The sequence below is a fragment of the Pterocles gutturalis genome, unplaced genomic scaffold, assembly GCF_000699245.1.
Source record: "Pterocles gutturalis isolate BGI_N339 unplaced genomic scaffold, ASM69924v1 scaffold29392, whole genome shotgun sequence".
NCBI lineage: Eukaryota > Metazoa > Chordata > Aves > Pterocliformes > Pteroclidae > Pterocles > Pterocles gutturalis.
Genome location: NW_010116344.1, coordinates 15,906 through 34,013, shown reverse-complemented (window position 1 = coordinate 34,013; position 18,108 = coordinate 15,906). Strand labels below are relative to the sequence as shown.

The window sequence follows — 18,108 nt, the reverse complement described above, 5'->3', positions numbered from 1 at the left end:
GATGATATGATGTAGTTCAGAACTCTATCTCACTTTCTCTTCTTCTCATCCAGGTTGTCCATGCTTTTCAGCATGTGCTGTTCATGATGAATGATGGCTAAACTCCAGCATTGACCTCTTTCTGCTGTGGGAAAATGCTCGATCATTGTTTTTAACATGTTTTGTGTTGTGTGGTTTTTATATATTTTTTTTTAAATCAAGCACTTAGGCACACAAAGGCCTTCCCCGTTCTCTCTAGGGAGTCTAGTATAAAAGCCTTTGAAGGGGGAGACTTTGTCAAATGCTTTCTGGAAGGTCTAGTATGTTACAGCAACCAAATATCCTTGCATGTGTGCTTATTGTGAGGCACTTCCTCTGCTTATGAAAGCTGAGTTGAAACTTTCCTCAGCATGTGACATTTAACATGTGCCAGCTTGCTGTTGTCAAGTAAATTAAGATTATCAGGCAATAAGCCTGATACCTGGTCTTCTTTCCATGTGTCCTATAGAGCTCCTGAATCAATTATACTCATTCAGGTGCTCCAGTTGCTGCTTAGGCCAGTGGAAGAATTTTGTTTCTGCTCTGCCATGTTCAGATGACACCCTGACAAACTGCTCATATACTTCTTGTTGTCAATATTCTGGTATTTAGGGATGCAACTGCTCTGTTAACATTTATTTTCTACCTTTAAATGTCAGAAGAAAGATACCATCTCCAGCTATTTATCCCTACTCTTTTGAGAACTACTGCTGCTTTGAATCTGCTGGGAGTTGCTGATGAATGTCCTCTATTGGACTGTGGTAAAAATGAGAGGGCTGACAGAGGTGCCTTACCATAGGTCTCTTGAAACCTGTTATTGTCAATGAACTCTTGATCATATTCAGGTGTAGTCTTATGTCATCCTCTACCTGAATCATCTAGTACTCTGTAACAGTAACCTGTCTTCATTACTTATTCTTCTATCAATCTTTGTCACCTGGAAACTTTATCAGCATAAGTTGTATAAATATTTAACATTGCTGGACCATTGTCTCCAGACTTAGGAAGAGTACTGTGCTACAGAAGCTGGGTGAAATGCTTTTCTCCTAGACCTGATCTGGAACAGGAGGACTTGTTGCTCTGATTTCTTCTCCCCTGTCCCCAGACTATAAGGATCGGAAAACTTAATTTGAAGGGTTTTTGTCTAACTAGAAGCCTGTATGGGCTTGTCCTGCTCAGAACCTTGTTATTAGCTACGTTGCAAAGAAGTACTGGTGTGTTTTAAAAATGCTTAGCACATACTGAGTAATGCTGGAAACTTTAAATACCTTTTAAGTATTGAAATTGCTACCACTGCACTCTAAAGCTGTCACTAAGCCTATATGAACTGTAATGTTTTGGACATAGATCCTTATGTTCTTGAAAAATTTGCTTAATGCAAGAATGCTGGAGTAGTCCTAAAATGACCTTGAAATTTCCCTGTAGTCAGTGCTGGGCTGTTCTTAATTTAGCATTGAAATACCTTTGCCAAATTGCTGTAACTATGGATGGGATTTAATTTACTTTTAATCTTGCTGGTTTTATTGCTGGCCTAGTATAGGAGAACTTGTAGGAAAGCTTCTGTGGCAGGAAAGCAGTCTTGTAGAAAATAGCTAGCCAATATTCCAAGGCTTATTTTTTAATTTTTTAAAGAATTTTTGCCATGAGAGGGTCAGTTGTACATCTGGACATAACTGTATACTCGCATTGGAGATGCAAGTCTCCTTAAAGTATCATTTGGTTCTTACCAAATTATACTGAATTTTCTTAAACATTAAGATAGTTTTTTGTGGGGGGGAAAAAAAAACCCACCAACCCAAACAGCAAAACCTTGATTGAATATCAGAATTCAAGGATATGGTCTCCTACCTTTTTCTGGCCCATCCCAAAATGACTTGTAAGAAAATGTGGAGTAAAAATGGGAAATAGAATGAAAAGGATTTTGGGATGTGTTGTGGAGGTAAGTTACTGAAACAGAACATTGCGCACTTTCTTGGTACAGATGCACAGTTAAAGTTGTCTCTGCATGATCTTCCCATATAGAGGCAAGCACATCTCTTGCATAAACATGGTCTCTGTTATAGAATATTAATTTTGTTTTGTGAGCCAGTTAGTATGCACACATACAAAATACAAGCATAGCCACTCAATTTGCTTTCATCAAAATCCCAATACAGCACTGGAAAGAAGTTGTTATTTTTAGTTAGAATAAAAAGTAGATTCTTTAAACCACTAAAATGGTAATGATAGCCTGAAGCTGAATCACTTTTGATCAGAGACTACTCAGCAAGTTGATCAAACATTGTAGAGCTAGAATACGCTCGGAGTTAATACTGTATATTTAACTATAACCAAAGATGGATTTCTTAACCAGTACCACCAACTTCTCCTTAACTCTTTCATTGCCACCACAGGTTTTTCTGTTTCTTGGTCAAAGCACACTCCTATGCAGTTTCATGTCTGTACTTGTATTAATTTGGTGTGCTGTTCTGGTGCTGGTTAATTGAGACCCAAATTAAACGCTGCTGGCAGGGTTCTGTAGCCTCAGTAAACAGAAAGGAAGCAGAGTTCTTCCTTCCCTGTCCCCAGGAAAGGAAAGGTTTTTTTTAGCATGTCTCTGCATCTTGATAGAAACAATGGGTGGTTCACCATCTGAAATATTTTCAGTGAGAAGTAACTGCTACCATTTTAAACTTCATCCAGTCAATATAAAACATTCTTTTTGCATGCAACTGGCTTTCAAGTTATTCAAGTAACAAAAAATAAGACAATGGTAGCATGGAATTTCTTGGCCAAAATAAAAATATTTGCAAAAAGCAGCATTTGCGAAAAACTTACAGTTTAAGGAAAGTTACTGCAAAAGCATTTGGGGAAGCTAAATGCTAGATCATTTGGGAAGTGTTAAGGAAAATAAACAGCAGTGGTGTGCTGACAGTGAAGCGAAAGAGGAGCTAAATTCCTGTTTTAGTGAGGAATGGGGGGTAATAGCTTGCTTTAGATACAGTGCTTTAAATTAGTTGTTGCCATCTGCTCTGCCATAGTTCATAAAACACTAAGAATGAATGTTAGATCTTAAGAGATGATTTAAAACATGCATGATTCTGGAATGACACATAGCTGTAGTGTTCTGTACACACAATACCTCCTACATCAAGTAGATAACAACTAATCTTTATGTTTGTTTTAAAAGCTGTTCTGCAGAGCTACTTTTTTTTAATGTCAGAAGCACGCACTCTATTTAGGGATTCAGTTATTTAGATATTGCTGGCAATTACAATATGCTGCTTCTGTGGCTGTTGTTGAAGCTTTTACTTTAGGGCATACTTTATCTGCATAATTACTTCCTGACTGTTTTCTTTTGATCTGCTGGGGAATTCCTGTTCTCTTTTAATGTTCTGTGGCTCTGGCTATAATACAAATAGAGTTTTGAAATGGACACCAAGGAGACTTTGAGTGCATTTTTAAAAATGATAAAAGGATATGGAACTTACTTGGCTATGTTAAGCTCCTAAATTCTTGTTTACTGCTATCAGGGTTTGTTACTATGAGGTAAACTGACAAGTAGCCAGAGATTTTCTTCTTTTCTTGTTTTCACTAAGGTGTATCTGCTTAGAAATGCTTTTTTGTTGTACTTTTTTTCCGATGAATCCTGCTGATTATTTCACTGGAGCTCTAGGTGGTATCCTTTCTTAAAGGAGTATGTTTTGTTTGTTGATGAACACTGGTGATCTCATTAGGACTAAGGTGTATGGCTAACTTCCTGTAGGTGGGAATAGATGAGATTATAGGACTGCCCAACAGGAATATCTGCCTGGATGCCCTATTTTACTACCCTTCTGTTGAGCTTGGATTGCCCTGGGTTTCCAGAGACTATTGGTTTTGCTTAATGGAAAGCAATATAGAAAAAGGTAGACCTTCTTTCCTCATTTCAATTTCCCCTTTTTAAAAGGATTTTCATACCTATTCATTGGTCTTATCGCTGTTGCATAGGATCTGTTGTGTTTTCTTCTGTGTTCCTTTTCCTATTTCCACCTTACCCCCATGGTTGATAGGTGGAATGCTGGAGGCAAAGGCAGGTGTCCTCCAAGTTGTGTTGCCTATACCTGTGTAGAAGACGTGTTCCTGCACCTGCTGTCAGTGAGAATAACTTGTCTTGCTGGCATTTGCTGTCACTGTCTTGTCCTTGTTTGTTGTCCTTTAACCAGTTTTTAAGAGGCTGTGCTTATGTCACGGCTTTGGGTAACCTGGTCCAACCTCAGAGCTGACCCTGATTGAGCTTGGTGACATCCTGAGATCGCTTCCAACCTGACTTGTCTCTGTGATCCTGAAGAGATTATGATTCTGATGCTGTGTTTGGGTAGCAGTGCAGGACTCCCTTTACAATCTATTTACAATGATTATTTGTTTTCTTTAGATAGAAGAAACCGCTGCTTATACATATCTTGTCAGATTTAGGTTGCAGTATTCAAGGTTTTTTAATTGCAATTATTGGAAAGATGCTCACAATTTTGATCGGGCTTTAATTCTATGCTGGGAGTCTATTGGAAAATCTGGGAAAGGGAGAACAATTCTGGGTGTCCTGTGACTTTAAACATGTTATCTTGGGTTTTTATTAAGCATTCAGAGGATAAAATACTAATTAGAATTCACTGAGCAAGGAAAACAGACTTTGTATTTCCTATAAAGCCTCTAAATAGATTTTTTTTTTCCAAAGGCTGTATATTGTATTCAAAGGCATAATACATGACGGAGTCTACTGTCACAAGTGTGGAAGCATATTTAAGTCTGCCATAGAAGGCTTTTAATGTCTGTGTATGACCTCTTCAGTTAAACTCAGTTGGTTGCTTCTCAGTAGGGAGAAATAGTGAGTGTATATGTGTGTCCAAGACTTTCTGTGCCTTTTCCACCCCTCTTAACGGAATGTTAACTTTTGATTCATAAAACCCCAGTGTACTATTAACACGCTACTGAACTAACCAAGAGATTAAAATCTAGGAAGCTAATGTGCAGGCTCTATTTAGAAGTCAGTGGGAATGTTCTCTTTCCTTGTCTCTTTGAAGTATTGAAGCTATAATTTAAAATGTTGTAGATTGAATGTGTATATGGAATGCACCTGCTACAAGTATCTTTGTTAATCTTTGCGTTAAAAATTTCTACACCACTTAGATGCATATACTTGGGGAATGATGTTGTGAGCCTTGAAACATACATGAACTGCTTTATGATGCAGTCTATGTTTGCTCGACAGATTTCTTAACTCATGAATGTTGTGATCATGTTGCCTGTGTCTGCCTTGTTTGCTGTTTTATATACCATGGAAGGTACAAAGGCAAAATCTTAGCTTGCTGTCTGAGCTCCAGTTATTATTTTCAAATTGTACTGCCATTTAGTTTTTTTAGAGTGGTTTTTTTAAATTGCAATACATAGCAATAGCAAATCATCATTCACTGAATTCTTCTAGTCAAGTGATTCCTGACAGGGGTTTTACACTGGGCAGAAGCTTCTGGCAGACTAATCCAAGTATATGCCTGACAGACATATCAAAGCATCTACTAATCTTTTTCCAGATTTACCATGGTGGCTACTTTTAATTCGTCAGAAAGCATTGATTGGCAAACTTCCAGGAGACCACGAGGTTTGCAAAATAACAAAGATTGCAGTGATTCCACTTTCTGAAACAGAACCTCAGGACCTAGAATTAGAGGTATGATTATCTTCAGTGAATTCTGACTTTCCCTCTTCTGCTTCAGTGAAGTTTAAGTGTGAAATGTAATAGTTAAACATGTGTCATCTCTTTTTCCTGGTGTATACAGACATTTTGAATATTTTGTGCTTTTTAAATACTTTTTATTAGAAGTTTTTATTTTTTAAATAGAAATCACAAGTTCTGCTAGGGAGGGGAAATGACAGTAAAATTATAACCAAATTTCTTAAGGACCCTTGAAAAAACCACACAAGAGCTAAATTTTATTAGTGTAATTGAGCAACACATCATTTGAGAACAGAAGTGAATCCACTAGAATCATCTAAAGGGACAAAGCTGTAGACTGTGACAGGAACCTTGTTTTTTGACAAAAAAAGCAGCTCTCCTGACTACCCCTTAATGACTAGGATGGTAAGACTTTCAGTAAATCCTAGTACAATAAGGTGATGTATACTGTGGTTAGTAGACTGTTGGGAGTCTCATTCTCTTTCAAAAAAAAAAGGATAAAAGAAAATACAAGTGAGTAATACTAATTTACACTAGTTTGAGTGGGAAGTTGAGCTGGGTCTGGATACTCAAGTCATGTCAAATTGAGGTAGACATTCTCACAATCGCAGGAGAAAATGCCTTTTATGAGAAAGAGGGAGAAATGTGCTATAGATAGAAACCTCCGTGTTCCCCCTGTCTCCTCTAGGTTTGCGGACATTGCAGGCTTGCTTTTGTAGACCTTAGAATTTCCTTGAACTTGTTAAAGAGTATTTAAGTATTGGCTTTAATTTAATATCATTATTTAGCTTTGTAAAAAACACCATTTTGGGATAAACAAGCCGGAGAAGATTACACAATCCCCAGATGACACAAAATTTCTGCTGAAGACTCTTACTCAAATTAAATCAAATGTGTCTGCTCCAAATAAAAAGAAGGTAAAGCTTTCCACTGTTTTCTTGTTTTTTCAGAACGTTTAGTTGATAATACAAAGGTTGTAGTGGATGGTCAGGCGGAGTACCATGACCTAAAAAGAGAACTAGTGAAAAGTCGCAGAATGTGCAACTACTGTCTTGAAGTTCAGTTTAACTTTTTATTATCTAATTGTTTTTCTTCTATGATTTTTCATCTTGTAATTATGTAATTTTGTCAGAATTGCTAAGAGTGTCATCTTAGCAGGATTCACTTCTAGTGGAATTCTGAACTTGTACAAATTGCTCTGTGTAAACATCTCCTGCCATATAGAATTGGAGAGAAAATTTGATGCACAGTTCTCGGAGAACACTATACAATCTTATCAAAATGCTTTTTACACATAATGTCTTGGATTTCAAAGTCCGGAAAGTATTAAAATTAGAACAAGTAGATGCAGTATTTCACAGAAACTCTTGAGACTGAAACTGCTGGAGCTTAACATTCAAGTGGTATGTTTCAGGGTTTGACTGCACTGAATGCCCTTTCTGCTTAAAGTAGTAGCATGAGTATGCCAGCCCTTGTGTTTATCTCTGCTCAGAATTTTAAGCTCCTGATCCTCAATGAGAAAATGTTTGTCCTACAAGGTTAGAAATGGCATTTAGCAAATACGGCTGGAGTCTCTTTCAATCAAAGAGAAAGACATAAAGCCATTGCTTTTCTTTCAGATTAAAGAAAGCAAGGAAAAAGAGAAGCTAGAGAAGAGATTGTTGGAGGAGTTGTTCAAAATGTTCATGGATTCGGACTCCTTTTACTACAGCCTGACCTATGACCTAACAAATTCTGTGCAGAGGCAGAGTGCGTGTGAGAAAACTAGCTTACCACTGTGGCGAAAAGTAAGTGTGTGTGGATTGTGGTTTTTTTCCCCCCTCTGTTGGGAGATGTGCTGTTCAGTAATGTATGGGGTCCAAACTTGACTGGTCACATTCTCTGCTGGTGTAATCTACAGCGACTGAAGATCTTGCTCTGTAAGCACCTTCAGTGCAAGGAAATGAAACAAGAGTCTCCAGCAGCATGTCTTGAACTGAGCTGTTAAATTCAAAAGCAGTGAACCCTAAGCTTGTATGTACAGTTGTAGTGAATAACACTGGTGTCTTTATCAAAGATACTGCCAAAAAACCTTAATTAAAACATTGCAAAAACTGCCCTTCTTGTTTTAAACAGGTTGATGACAGATTCTTTTGGAACAAGCACATGATTGACGATCTCATCAGCATTGATGTGAGTCTTATTTCTAACAATAACATGTGTTTAGTTTTAGTTGAAATGTTTACTTAAGGCCTCACAGAAGTTTATTTAAAACCTGCCTGCCAGACAGGTCAGATCAGGGCTGTGCCTTCTGAAGCTGAGCAGCTGGTGTTACCTTCTTCTTCCAGCTGGCCTTCCAGCAGCCTTATAGTTAGCCTGTGATTGTTGTTAATGGATGCACATCAACTGAATTTAAAATTTTATTACAATAAAGCAATGCAGAATAATTTGATGTGTGATATGTTTGTGCTGATTTCTGAAGGCAAACTTAAGATGTATGTATCTGTGAAATGGATTAGCCCTGAACACAGCAGATTATTTGATAAGGGGAAGGAGCCAGAAGAGACAAGCTCTGAATTCCAAAAATTTTCTTGAGACAAGATTTTTTGTTTTCGTAAGTGGAGAATACTGTTTCTCTCCTTGAGTAGCTGATCAATGTAACAGTATTGTAGACCAAGTTATTCTGAACAGCTATTTAGGGCAGTAGATAAAGCATTTTCCTAGCTAATGGGCACAAGCAAAAATGTAAAACAACTGCTCTTTTTCTTTAGTAGATAATCTCGCTTCATTTTAAATTAACCTCCTAGGTAAAGAACTGAGTTAACTACTGTATGCCAGTTTAGGTTACATCTTATATTCTTTCAAAGGTGACAGTGGACTTCTTACCTTATGCCCTGCACCTCTCTTTCATTAATAATTTTAATTACTCTAATGCTTATGGAGTCAAAGCAGGGTAAACCTAGATGCTCTGTGACAGGTTGTATATAATGCAGGAGTTTAACTAGTTGTATTTTTTTGGGTTATAAGATATAAATGGGTAACCTTGAATGGATATGGAACCTGGTCTAAATTCTGTTTAAGAAATTGAGGTTTTAGGGTGACAGAGCACTAACATGCAGAGCCCTGAACCTGTTGGCTTGGGTACTTGGCTACTATTATTAGCCCACGTAAAGCTTATGCTAATATGTTTTGCTGAAAACAGGCTAACAACATTACGCTTTCAAATTGTTATCTACCTACCTATACAAATGTAATATGCTATATATCCACACAGAGGTTGTGAAACTGCCTTAAAGCAGAAACTAGATAATAAATTACCAATATTTGCTGCTCTGTCAGAACTGACTGTCTTTGACATGAGAAGTTACTACTTTAAGCTTTTAATGTGTTTAAACATCAGATGTAACACTGCATGAAAACTCCCTTTGGGAAAAGGGGAAAAGATGCTTTTAAGTATTGCAGGGTTCTCTTCTATCCCTAGATAGGTGGGAGCAGAGGAGGGCTTTTTGCCTTGCCTTGATTCAGCTTGCTTCATCTCTCCAGAAAAATCTTAAGTTGCTTTCTTTTTCTTCCTCCTGTTTTAAAAGCCCTACAACTAATGGAGGAAAAATGCTGGTAGCTCTTACAGAAATAAGAGAAGGATATGGCAAAAATTTCTTAAAACAAGAAAAGCATGTGAAGCAACTGTTTATAAACATGAGAAATGGCAGAAATATTTGTAGGTAATGTAGAACCAACAAGAATGTAAATGTTTTTTGTAACCTTCAGAATGCTGAAGTGGACTTCTGGATTATACCCATCATACAAGGATTTGTGCAAATTGAAGAGCTTGTAGTAAACTATAGTGAATCTTCTGATGATGATAAGAGCAGTCCTGAAACTCCTCCTCAGGAATCAACTTGTGTAGACGACATTCATCCAACATTTCTGGTGGCACTTATTTCACGCCGGAGTCGGCACAGAGCTGGTAGGCAAACATAGCTGAAGGCACTGGGATTGTTCCTGAACACTGGAGAGGGATGCAGAAGATAAAACTTGAAGAGTTAGGTGGTTACCTCTTGTCGAAGTATGTGCTACAGCCTTTCCCGCTTATAGGAGGAAAAGAAAAGGCTGTAGCACATACAGCACTGCAGAGTTACTTAGAGTGGTTACTAAGTGGCCTTCACTAGTCTCTTGGCCACTGATTGTATCTGAGTGTATCAGTTTTGAGGAAAAGTTTGATCTTTAGGAAGAACAGCTTGATTAGGACCTTGCATATAGCTTTGTCATGATATATTTCAGTAGGTGTGGGAGGGAGTTAAATTTTCAAAGGTCTTCGTTTGGGGGTTTGACAGCAGCTGAATAGAGCCTTGAAAAGGTGTGTGTGTGTGTGCCTGTCTCCCAAGAGATGTTTATGTAGAGCCAAGGTGTGAAATAAGAACTGTGCTTTGGTCTTGCACCTGATTTGACTTATTCTAATAGCAGCAAGGCAAACAAAAATTATTCCCTGTCCTTAGGAGCCCAGAAAGAAAGATTGAATCGCTTCATACTTTAGTAGGTCCTATTCAACTCTAAGCCTTTTCAGTCTATCAGATTCTTTAAAGATATTCTCTACCATGTGCAACTCCTTTCCTTCACAGGTTTTTAATGTGTCAAAACAAGAGAAAACAAACAAAGAAAAAACCCCCACAAACAAATAAAACCCCCCCAAAAAAACCTGGTGAGCTTAACCTGATATGGGTCTGGCCTTTGTACCACAGCTCTCTTCAATGCATTTAATTCCGTTCCTAGGAAAACTATTTGTCAGAACAACTCAGAGTACATATTTGAGGGTTTCATGGTAGTATCTAGTTTGCAGTATGCCTTATACTAAATTGTTTTTACAGATAGAGAAACTGAATTGCGGAGGGCAAATTGCTTATTGATTGCCCCTCATTCATGACACTATGCTCATCTGATTGCTAGTCCAGAGCATAAACTGTGTAGAACTTTCTTCCTTTACACGAAAGGATTGTTTCAGTAAATTGATCGAACAGTCTGATGAATAATTAGAGGATTAAGTTATGTGGTTAATTCATTCTGTAGTACATAATTTTAACCAACAGTTCAAAGTGTTTTCATTTCTGAAATACTGTAGTTAAAAAAAACACACCCCAAAAAACAGAGGAAGCACTGATTTGAAAGTCTAAGATAATTCTGTGTTAAATAGACTGATTCTTCATTTGTCAGGCAGCTTGCTTGTGATTTAGAAAAAAAAAAAATAACCACTGCACTAAATTATCAACATACCTAAGACCCTAAAAAGAGGTATCATGAAATAAAGGAAGACAGCTGAGCTTCTTGAGCATAAGAGACTGAGAACCTCATGTCTGCAAAAGTTGAGGTTTCAAAAGTAAGAGAGCTGTAGTTCCCTGTGCAATGGTTTAGTTTGGGTTTTGGTGTAACAGCCACTGTTTGTGGCAGGACATTAGTAAAGGGTGACTGATGTTTTAGTCTAAAAGCCCTCTTCTGATTAAATGCTCTAAAACTGCTTTGACATTTTGTGACCCTGTAAGGGTCCCTATGATAGGTATTTTGCATTCTTTTCAGTTCCTCATTTCTAACTCTTCTCTCCCATAGTCCCTAGCTAGTGCTGTTGGGGATCAGTTCAAAAGTTTTTGGTCCAGCGCTACCTCAGGACTTGGAACTAAATTTCCATGCTGTAAACCATGGCCTTGAATCTTTCTCCAATCTTTCTTACTTATTCCATCCCCATCCCTTGCTACCGCCTGCATACTTTCTGAAATAGTGATGTATGCTCCTTTGAGTAGAGGATGTGCAAGCCTTCGTATGCAAACATGTCTGTTCTGTTTAATGGTCAGATCAGAGATAGCCAGGCAAAAAACTGTGTAGGCAGAAGAGCAGTATATGTTCTTTAATGTGCAGAATTGGTTATACAGGTTAAAACAAAGATGGCAAATCTTCTGTTCTTGGGCTGCTTGTAGGTTCTCTTATTGTAAGAAGTGGAGCATCTGTCAGTAAAAGTGGCCTTTAGGTTAGTGGAAGACATCAAGCGCTTTCTGCTAAACGTGACAGAACAGGAAGTAACGTTGCCTTGTCAACTTACTTTCCACTGCTTGTAGTGTATCAGTAAATAAAATTTATCTGTATAGTCAACATAACTTTTGGGGATTAGATTAGGATAGGAGTGACTTCTGTCTAGAACTCTGTTACTGTTGTCAAAAATGGTTATTAATGTTTAATACTTAAATACAACTTGATCATTCTCATTCCTTCTAGGAATGCGGTATAAGCGAAGAGGTGTTGATAAAAATGGAAATGTGGCAAATTATGTTGAGACAGAGCAACTGATTCATGTTCATAATCATACTCTTTCATTTATACAAACAAGAGGCTCTGTGCCTGTTTTCTGGAGTCAGGTTGGATATAGATATAACCCACGGCCCCGACTGGACAAGAGTAAGTATTTGAGTAGAATATCTAAAGATTGGAGTTCCCTTAGAAATAGTATGGAGTATTGCTTCAGCACTAGCCTTTCAGCGTCACTTTCTAAAAGCCAAGAATAACAGTAATGACTTGACTTCAGTTAACTCCTACTCTTAATTGCAACTATGCGGAGCTCTGACTTCTTGTCCGTTGTAAATTCCAACAGGTCTTGAATTTCAGTATTTTATGAAGTACCTGTTTTATTTCTAGTCTTATTTGTTGCAGTATCTTCTAGGTTGGGAAGAGAGACAATTTGTTTTTTTCTTTTGAGAACCTGCTTGGACGTTGATGTCTTATAAGTATCCTTGTCCATGAAGTTAACTTATGCTGAGGTTCTTCCTCCATTAAGAACTGCTGTTTCAATGTGGGAAAACAGACATTTCATATAAGACCAGTTTTGTAGTGTGATTTTTTTTTTTTGTCCTCTCTGAAATTAAGTACTATCTAGTGAGCTTTGTCAGATCTAAATTGCCTCCTTTTCCACTCAAAGATAATGCAAAAACCAACATGTAAGCATATTTATGAGACTGTGTCAAATCTGGATGCTTGTATGAACTGGATATTCATAGCTTGAGCTTTCTTAAAAGATAGAGGTCAACAAAATCTTTAGGTTTAGCTTTGTAAAGCAGAAACTTGTATTGGAAGGAAGCTGGTATGTTCATGGTCTTGTATAATCAGACTGGCCCTGGATTGGGTTGGCTGGTATCCTAGATCGTAAGTATGTACTTCTGCAAGTCCAGCTTGTGCGTTGTATTCATGTTCTTCTCTAGCATTAGCAGGTCTGGTCTTCTGCTGTTGAAGACTATTTTTAGGGCTGAAAATAATAAAAAATAAAAAACCCAACTCTGTTCTTTCAGAGGGGTCTGTGATGTTGGAAAGTCAGAGCTGTTTCTCACTATGTTTGCAAGCTTAAGGAAGATGCATCAACAGATCTGGGTTTCTTGTGGTTTTTATAACAAATAACCTGGTGATCAGGTGAAGGGAGGACTTGTTGCCACATCATGGAAATGGCAATTTAAGTAAATTTATAAAGTGGGGGAAAATGAAGATAAAATGCCTACCAATCCCTGCCCCAGACACTTGGAAGCAACACTTGATTAGTTCCAACTGCAAGCTCATGTTGTGACATTTGCTTATAGACCTGAGCAGATCTTTTTGTTAATCTTGTTTTTTCCTGCCTTTTCTAATAGGATTAGTCTCAAAAATATTGAGGAATTGCATTTTAATTTGGTAGATTTACAGGTAGGAATTGGGAATTTGTGGAATCAGTGGTGTCTTGAATCAACTGGATAGAGTTTTTGGTTTTACTTTCTCTTCTAGGAGAACTGGGTAACATTTTCAGTATTATCCCCTCTCCTGCATGTCCCCTTTTGCAAACTGCAGACCTTTCTTGTACTTAGACTGCTTTTTCAAAAGATGCAAAACAAATATAAGTACTCTGGAAGAGATATTTATTTGGGTGTGGTGCATATGTGGAAGGATTAAACAGGCTTATTAAAAGTTAAATTTTTGTTCAATCTGCTCTGCACAAAAAGCAAAATAAAGAAAAATTTAAGAATAGTGTTTCCTGTATGCTGTAGCAGTAGAACAACAATGTTGAACAAATTGATGGAAGACCTTAGAAAATAATTCTGTACAGTGTGTTCTGTTGTGTCTAAGTACTTCAAGCAAAGCTATCTTGATTTTTAGGGCACAGATTTGGGCATGACTTAATACTTCAAACAGTACTTGTTGCTGAATGGGCTGTTTCTGCCTTGTAGGTGAAAATGAGACAGTGTCCTGTTTTCGTGCACACTTTGAAGAACAGCTGAAAAATTACAAAAAGCAGGTGAGTGCTACATGATAAAGTAGTCATTTGATGAAAATGCAGGGGATGAAAGTTAATGTTTTTAGTTTGTTTTTCTTGTTGGTGATATGGGTTGCAGTTTTTTTTAGAAGCTTGTTAACAATTAGAAGCGTGGTACATAAATAGAAATTTACTGGATTTTTCAAATATTTTTGTAAGTAACCTCTGAAAAACAGCAGTAACTTACAGTAATGCGTAAGCCCTACTTTTGTGTCCTGTACTTGTCTTCTGAGTTCATAGCTTCTCTGTATTAAAATGCAGGTAGGCAGGTAAGTGTTGGAGCTTATTTAGAACTAGATGGCTGGAACTAGATGATCTTTAAGGTCCTTGCCAGCCCTCACCATTCTATGATTCTGTTAGATCTTGGGTACAATCTAGCAAAGACTAACTTCAGGAAGATTACTGACAGATCTTTGTAAACTCCTGAGCTGTTTATTATTGCATGGTATGTAGCTAATCAAATGGTGTAGCAGATGACAAGTGTTGAATTAAACTTTTGAACAGGTTATTATTAATTTGGTGGATCAGACAGGCAGAGAGAAGATTATTGGAGATGCTTACCTTAAACAAGTTCTTCTGTACAACAATCCAAGTCTGACTTATGTTTCATTTGACTTCCACGAGCACTGGTAAGAAACCTTTTAAAAATGTCACTTTACTTTTTTTTATTAGCATGAATGGAGAGTAGAAGGGAGGAGAAAAGCTGTTATTATTTCTACTTCTGCATGAAACACTTCTGAGTAGGAAGAGTGCATTTTGTAAACTAAAGCACTGTAGAAGTTCAGGTTTGAATAATCAAGCACTGCTGTTTGTTCATCTCATGTCTCTGACCTGTTAAATATGCAGTTATTTATTACGCAAGGCTTAGTTGTCATGCATTTTAAGCAAGAGACTTTCCTTAAACATGCTATGAATGTAAAGCTGGGGCTGACCTGCTTTTCAAACCATGTGGCATTCTGCTCTTAATTCTTTAGTTCTGTTCTTCTGTTTCTCTTGCTTGTTTCTATACACATATGATGGGTTCTTTCAGAACCCTGATGCCGTTGTTCTATTATAAAATAAACTGGATTTTATTCTAATCTAATGCTCTTTTAGTGACTCTGCTGATGTTGGCATGGTCTAGTGTAGTGTTCACATGCCCGAGCACGAGATCTGTCACACTGGCATGCACTTCTCATGCTTCGCTCACACAGGCTGCATTTGTGTACAAATATGGGGTCTAAAAATTTGGTTTTAATCTTCATTTCCTAACCTAATCTAGGGATTGCATCTGGCCTGGAAAAGCATTACTGACTAAATAAGTATGTCATTAGTGAATATTGTCTTGGGGGGAGGGGAAAAAAAACCCCTCAAAATAGTAACAGCCTTTAAGAGACCTCTTTTCAGTAGCACTATTGATGTCCTGAATTGAATTAATATTTACTTTTCTGTTTAAATGAGCTTTCATTTTTGTTTGTTTGCTTTTCTCCCAAGAACTGCTGTAGTAACCAGGACTGTTTCTTTTTGTACTGTGAGCATGAGTGAATAGAGAACAATACTGAAAACAACGATGGGATGATGTGTCTGTAGGTGTGTTTTCGGTGGAATCCCTGGTAAAGAGGGGCAGGCCATCCCAGTTTCAAATCTCTAGTGCTTGCTTTTGTTGAGACTGTGCTTAAAATGAGAACAGAATGTTGCACATGTCTCAATAGCTGCACACTTATTCTTTCTTATGGAAGCAGCATTCAAGAGTGCAAATCCTTGAGAATTTAAATATCTGAATCTCTTGCCTTGGATGTAGATATTGAACTGTACTTTAGAATAGTTCTGAATATTGTCTGCTATTTAAAGTTTATTGCAGGAGAGGAAGTCTGTCTCTTCCACTTAGCCAAAACACTGTTAACATTACGAATAACATAAAATAATTAAACAAAAATCGCTACTCTTTCAAACTAACTTCTGTGAAATTCTGTGTTTTAGCCGAGGAATGAAGTTTGAAAACGTTCAAACACTGACTGATGCCATTCATGATATTATTCTTGACATGAAGTGGTGCTGGTAGGTACTTAACTGTTTTTAGACCAGTATGAAATATTTGTAGAAAAAAATAAAACAGTACATGTTCAGAGGCCTTGATTTTTGTTATAACTGGTATGTTATATATTCTCTTGGTGCCTGGCTTGTGTGTCAGTTTTTGTGTTCTGAAGTATTGGTGTCCTACAAGCATAATGGCAAAAGATCTCAGACACCGTTTTCTGCCTGAGAACATTTTAAGGGTTTCTTGTATTTAATGTGAAACACTTTGTAATTGACTCACAAACTCTAGAACACCAGCCTCACTATTGAAAACAGTAGGCATGTTTGACCTTTAGTTTGTACTGACTAAAGTTCCTGCATTTTGTACTGACTAAAGTCTGCTTGCAGGCTTTCATCAATTATTCTATATTGCTCAATATGTTGTGTGAACTGTTGCTGTCATTACTGTTGGTTTCTAAGTATTTGAAATTAAGTGCCTTTTCTTGAAAGCCCATATTTTATATGTATGAATTGAATTGAATTCAGCATCTGAATACATATCAAGTTTATGGCACGAATAGGATGTGCGTTAGATATCAAGCCTAGACAACAGAGGATGATAGGTGAGAACAAGAGTAGTTAAGTGAGTGGGGTGTGGCTGGGGTGATGAGGGAAACTGTAAATAGTATTACATGTGTAAAATTTTCTACTGCTTGTAGATAAATTAGTGATAAATTACACTGGATTTTAGATGTCTCAGTATGCTTTTGCTCTGTTTTTCTCTTGAAAGGGTTGATCAAGCTGGTGTGATTTGTAAACAGGAAGGAATTTTTCGAGTTAACTGCATGGACTGTCTGGATCGTACCAATGTTGTGCAGGCTGCTATTGCAAGAGTGGTCATGGAACAGCAGGCAGGTGTAACTAATGTACTTTTTCAAGTACTGAGAACTTAATTGTTATTCCTAGGGAAATCTGTGTGTTTGAAAAAAGCTGAACTGACCTGTACTGAAAAGGTTCTTTGCAAACTACTTGGAGAGCCATGAAGCTGAAAGTAATATATACAGCTAAAATAACTTTAAATCATTCTAAAGTGGTGATGCCTAATCTTGTCCTTCAGAGATTAAATGACTGTGTTCACATCTTGGAGAGGATTATCTTGTTTTGATTTAGTAATTTTAATTTAAATTTTGCAGTAATACAAAGTTTAAAAACAAAACACCCCCTTCCCCCAAATAACTCACTCTCCCAAATGAGATATTAAAGGACTAAAATCTAACTGGAAGTTGAATGCTGTTTTAGCTGCTTTGAAGTGAAATACAGTTGTTCAACAGGTATGGAGATCTGTTGTCTTTTCTGTGTGTAGAGGATTAATTAATTTGTTATGTAAATAGCCCATGTGGCTGACTACTGTGCTCTGGAATAGTTCTTCCTGTATAGGGAAGGAATTTCCAAGCAGACAGAATCCTTCCTTTAGTCTTCCTGCTCTCTGCCCTGCCTCCCATTTGATTTTTGATGATGATTGTGGTGATTGTTTTCTCTTGTGAAGACTTATTAGTATTGTAACTGAAACTTTGAAGCCTCAATTACAGCCCAGCCCCAAGTGAACAAATCTGACTATGTTTGAAGTGAAGGATAAAGGATGAAGTGGGTCCTTCATTAGGATGAAGAGTGAATGGCTCTTACCATTGTGTCTGGCAGTTCCTGTCTGTCATCTGCTTTTATGAACTCCTGACAATAGAGTATTGGGAATGAGGGGAGGGACCAGCAATTCCACAGTGATTGTTTTAGGAAAGGATTTCTATGTATGTTAAACCTGTGAGTTCAAAAGCCATCTTTTAAGAGTTATGTAGATTAATGTGAGGAGGACTTCAGCAATCATTGCTATTGTATTAGCTTGTGCTGTGCTGTGGCATTCTTATAGCTGAAGTACTTCAGAATCAATTCAGAACTGAGAAATAACCTAAGCATTGGAAGGTGACTGATGTAAAGTGGAAGACTGAGAATTACATGGATCTTGCTTTTGCACTACCTTGGAACCATAGGACTTGTTTTCTCTCAGCTGGGAACCTGATAGGGCTTTCATAGTCAAGGAACAGACTTGCATCAATTTTCATCT

General features: G+C 37.4%; 1 protein-coding gene across 1 annotated transcript in view; it reads left to right on the top strand.

Annotated features, from left to right (window-relative positions):
• INPP5F (inositol polyphosphate-5-phosphatase F) overlaps positions 1 to 18,108 on the top strand; it is a 28,943-nt gene that overhangs the window by 1,293 nt on the left and 9,542 nt on the right. The window contains exons 2-11 of the mRNA XM_010075486.1: positions 5,565 to 5,701; positions 6,496 to 6,624; positions 7,327 to 7,494; positions 7,823 to 7,879; positions 9,455 to 9,653; positions 11,945 to 12,124; positions 13,912 to 13,979; positions 14,502 to 14,626; positions 15,957 to 16,034; positions 16,783 to 16,903. Coding sequence (XP_010073788.1) covers positions 7,387 to 7,494; positions 7,823 to 7,879; positions 9,455 to 9,653; positions 11,945 to 12,124; positions 13,912 to 13,979; positions 14,502 to 14,626; positions 15,957 to 16,034; positions 16,783 to 16,903 — 936 coding nt within the window. The 5' untranslated portion in view covers positions 5,565 to 5,701; positions 6,496 to 6,624; positions 7,327 to 7,386. The remainder of the gene's footprint in view (positions 1 to 5,564; positions 5,702 to 6,495; positions 6,625 to 7,326; positions 7,495 to 7,822; positions 7,880 to 9,454; positions 9,654 to 11,944; positions 12,125 to 13,911; positions 13,980 to 14,501; positions 14,627 to 15,956; positions 16,035 to 16,782; positions 16,904 to 18,108) is intronic.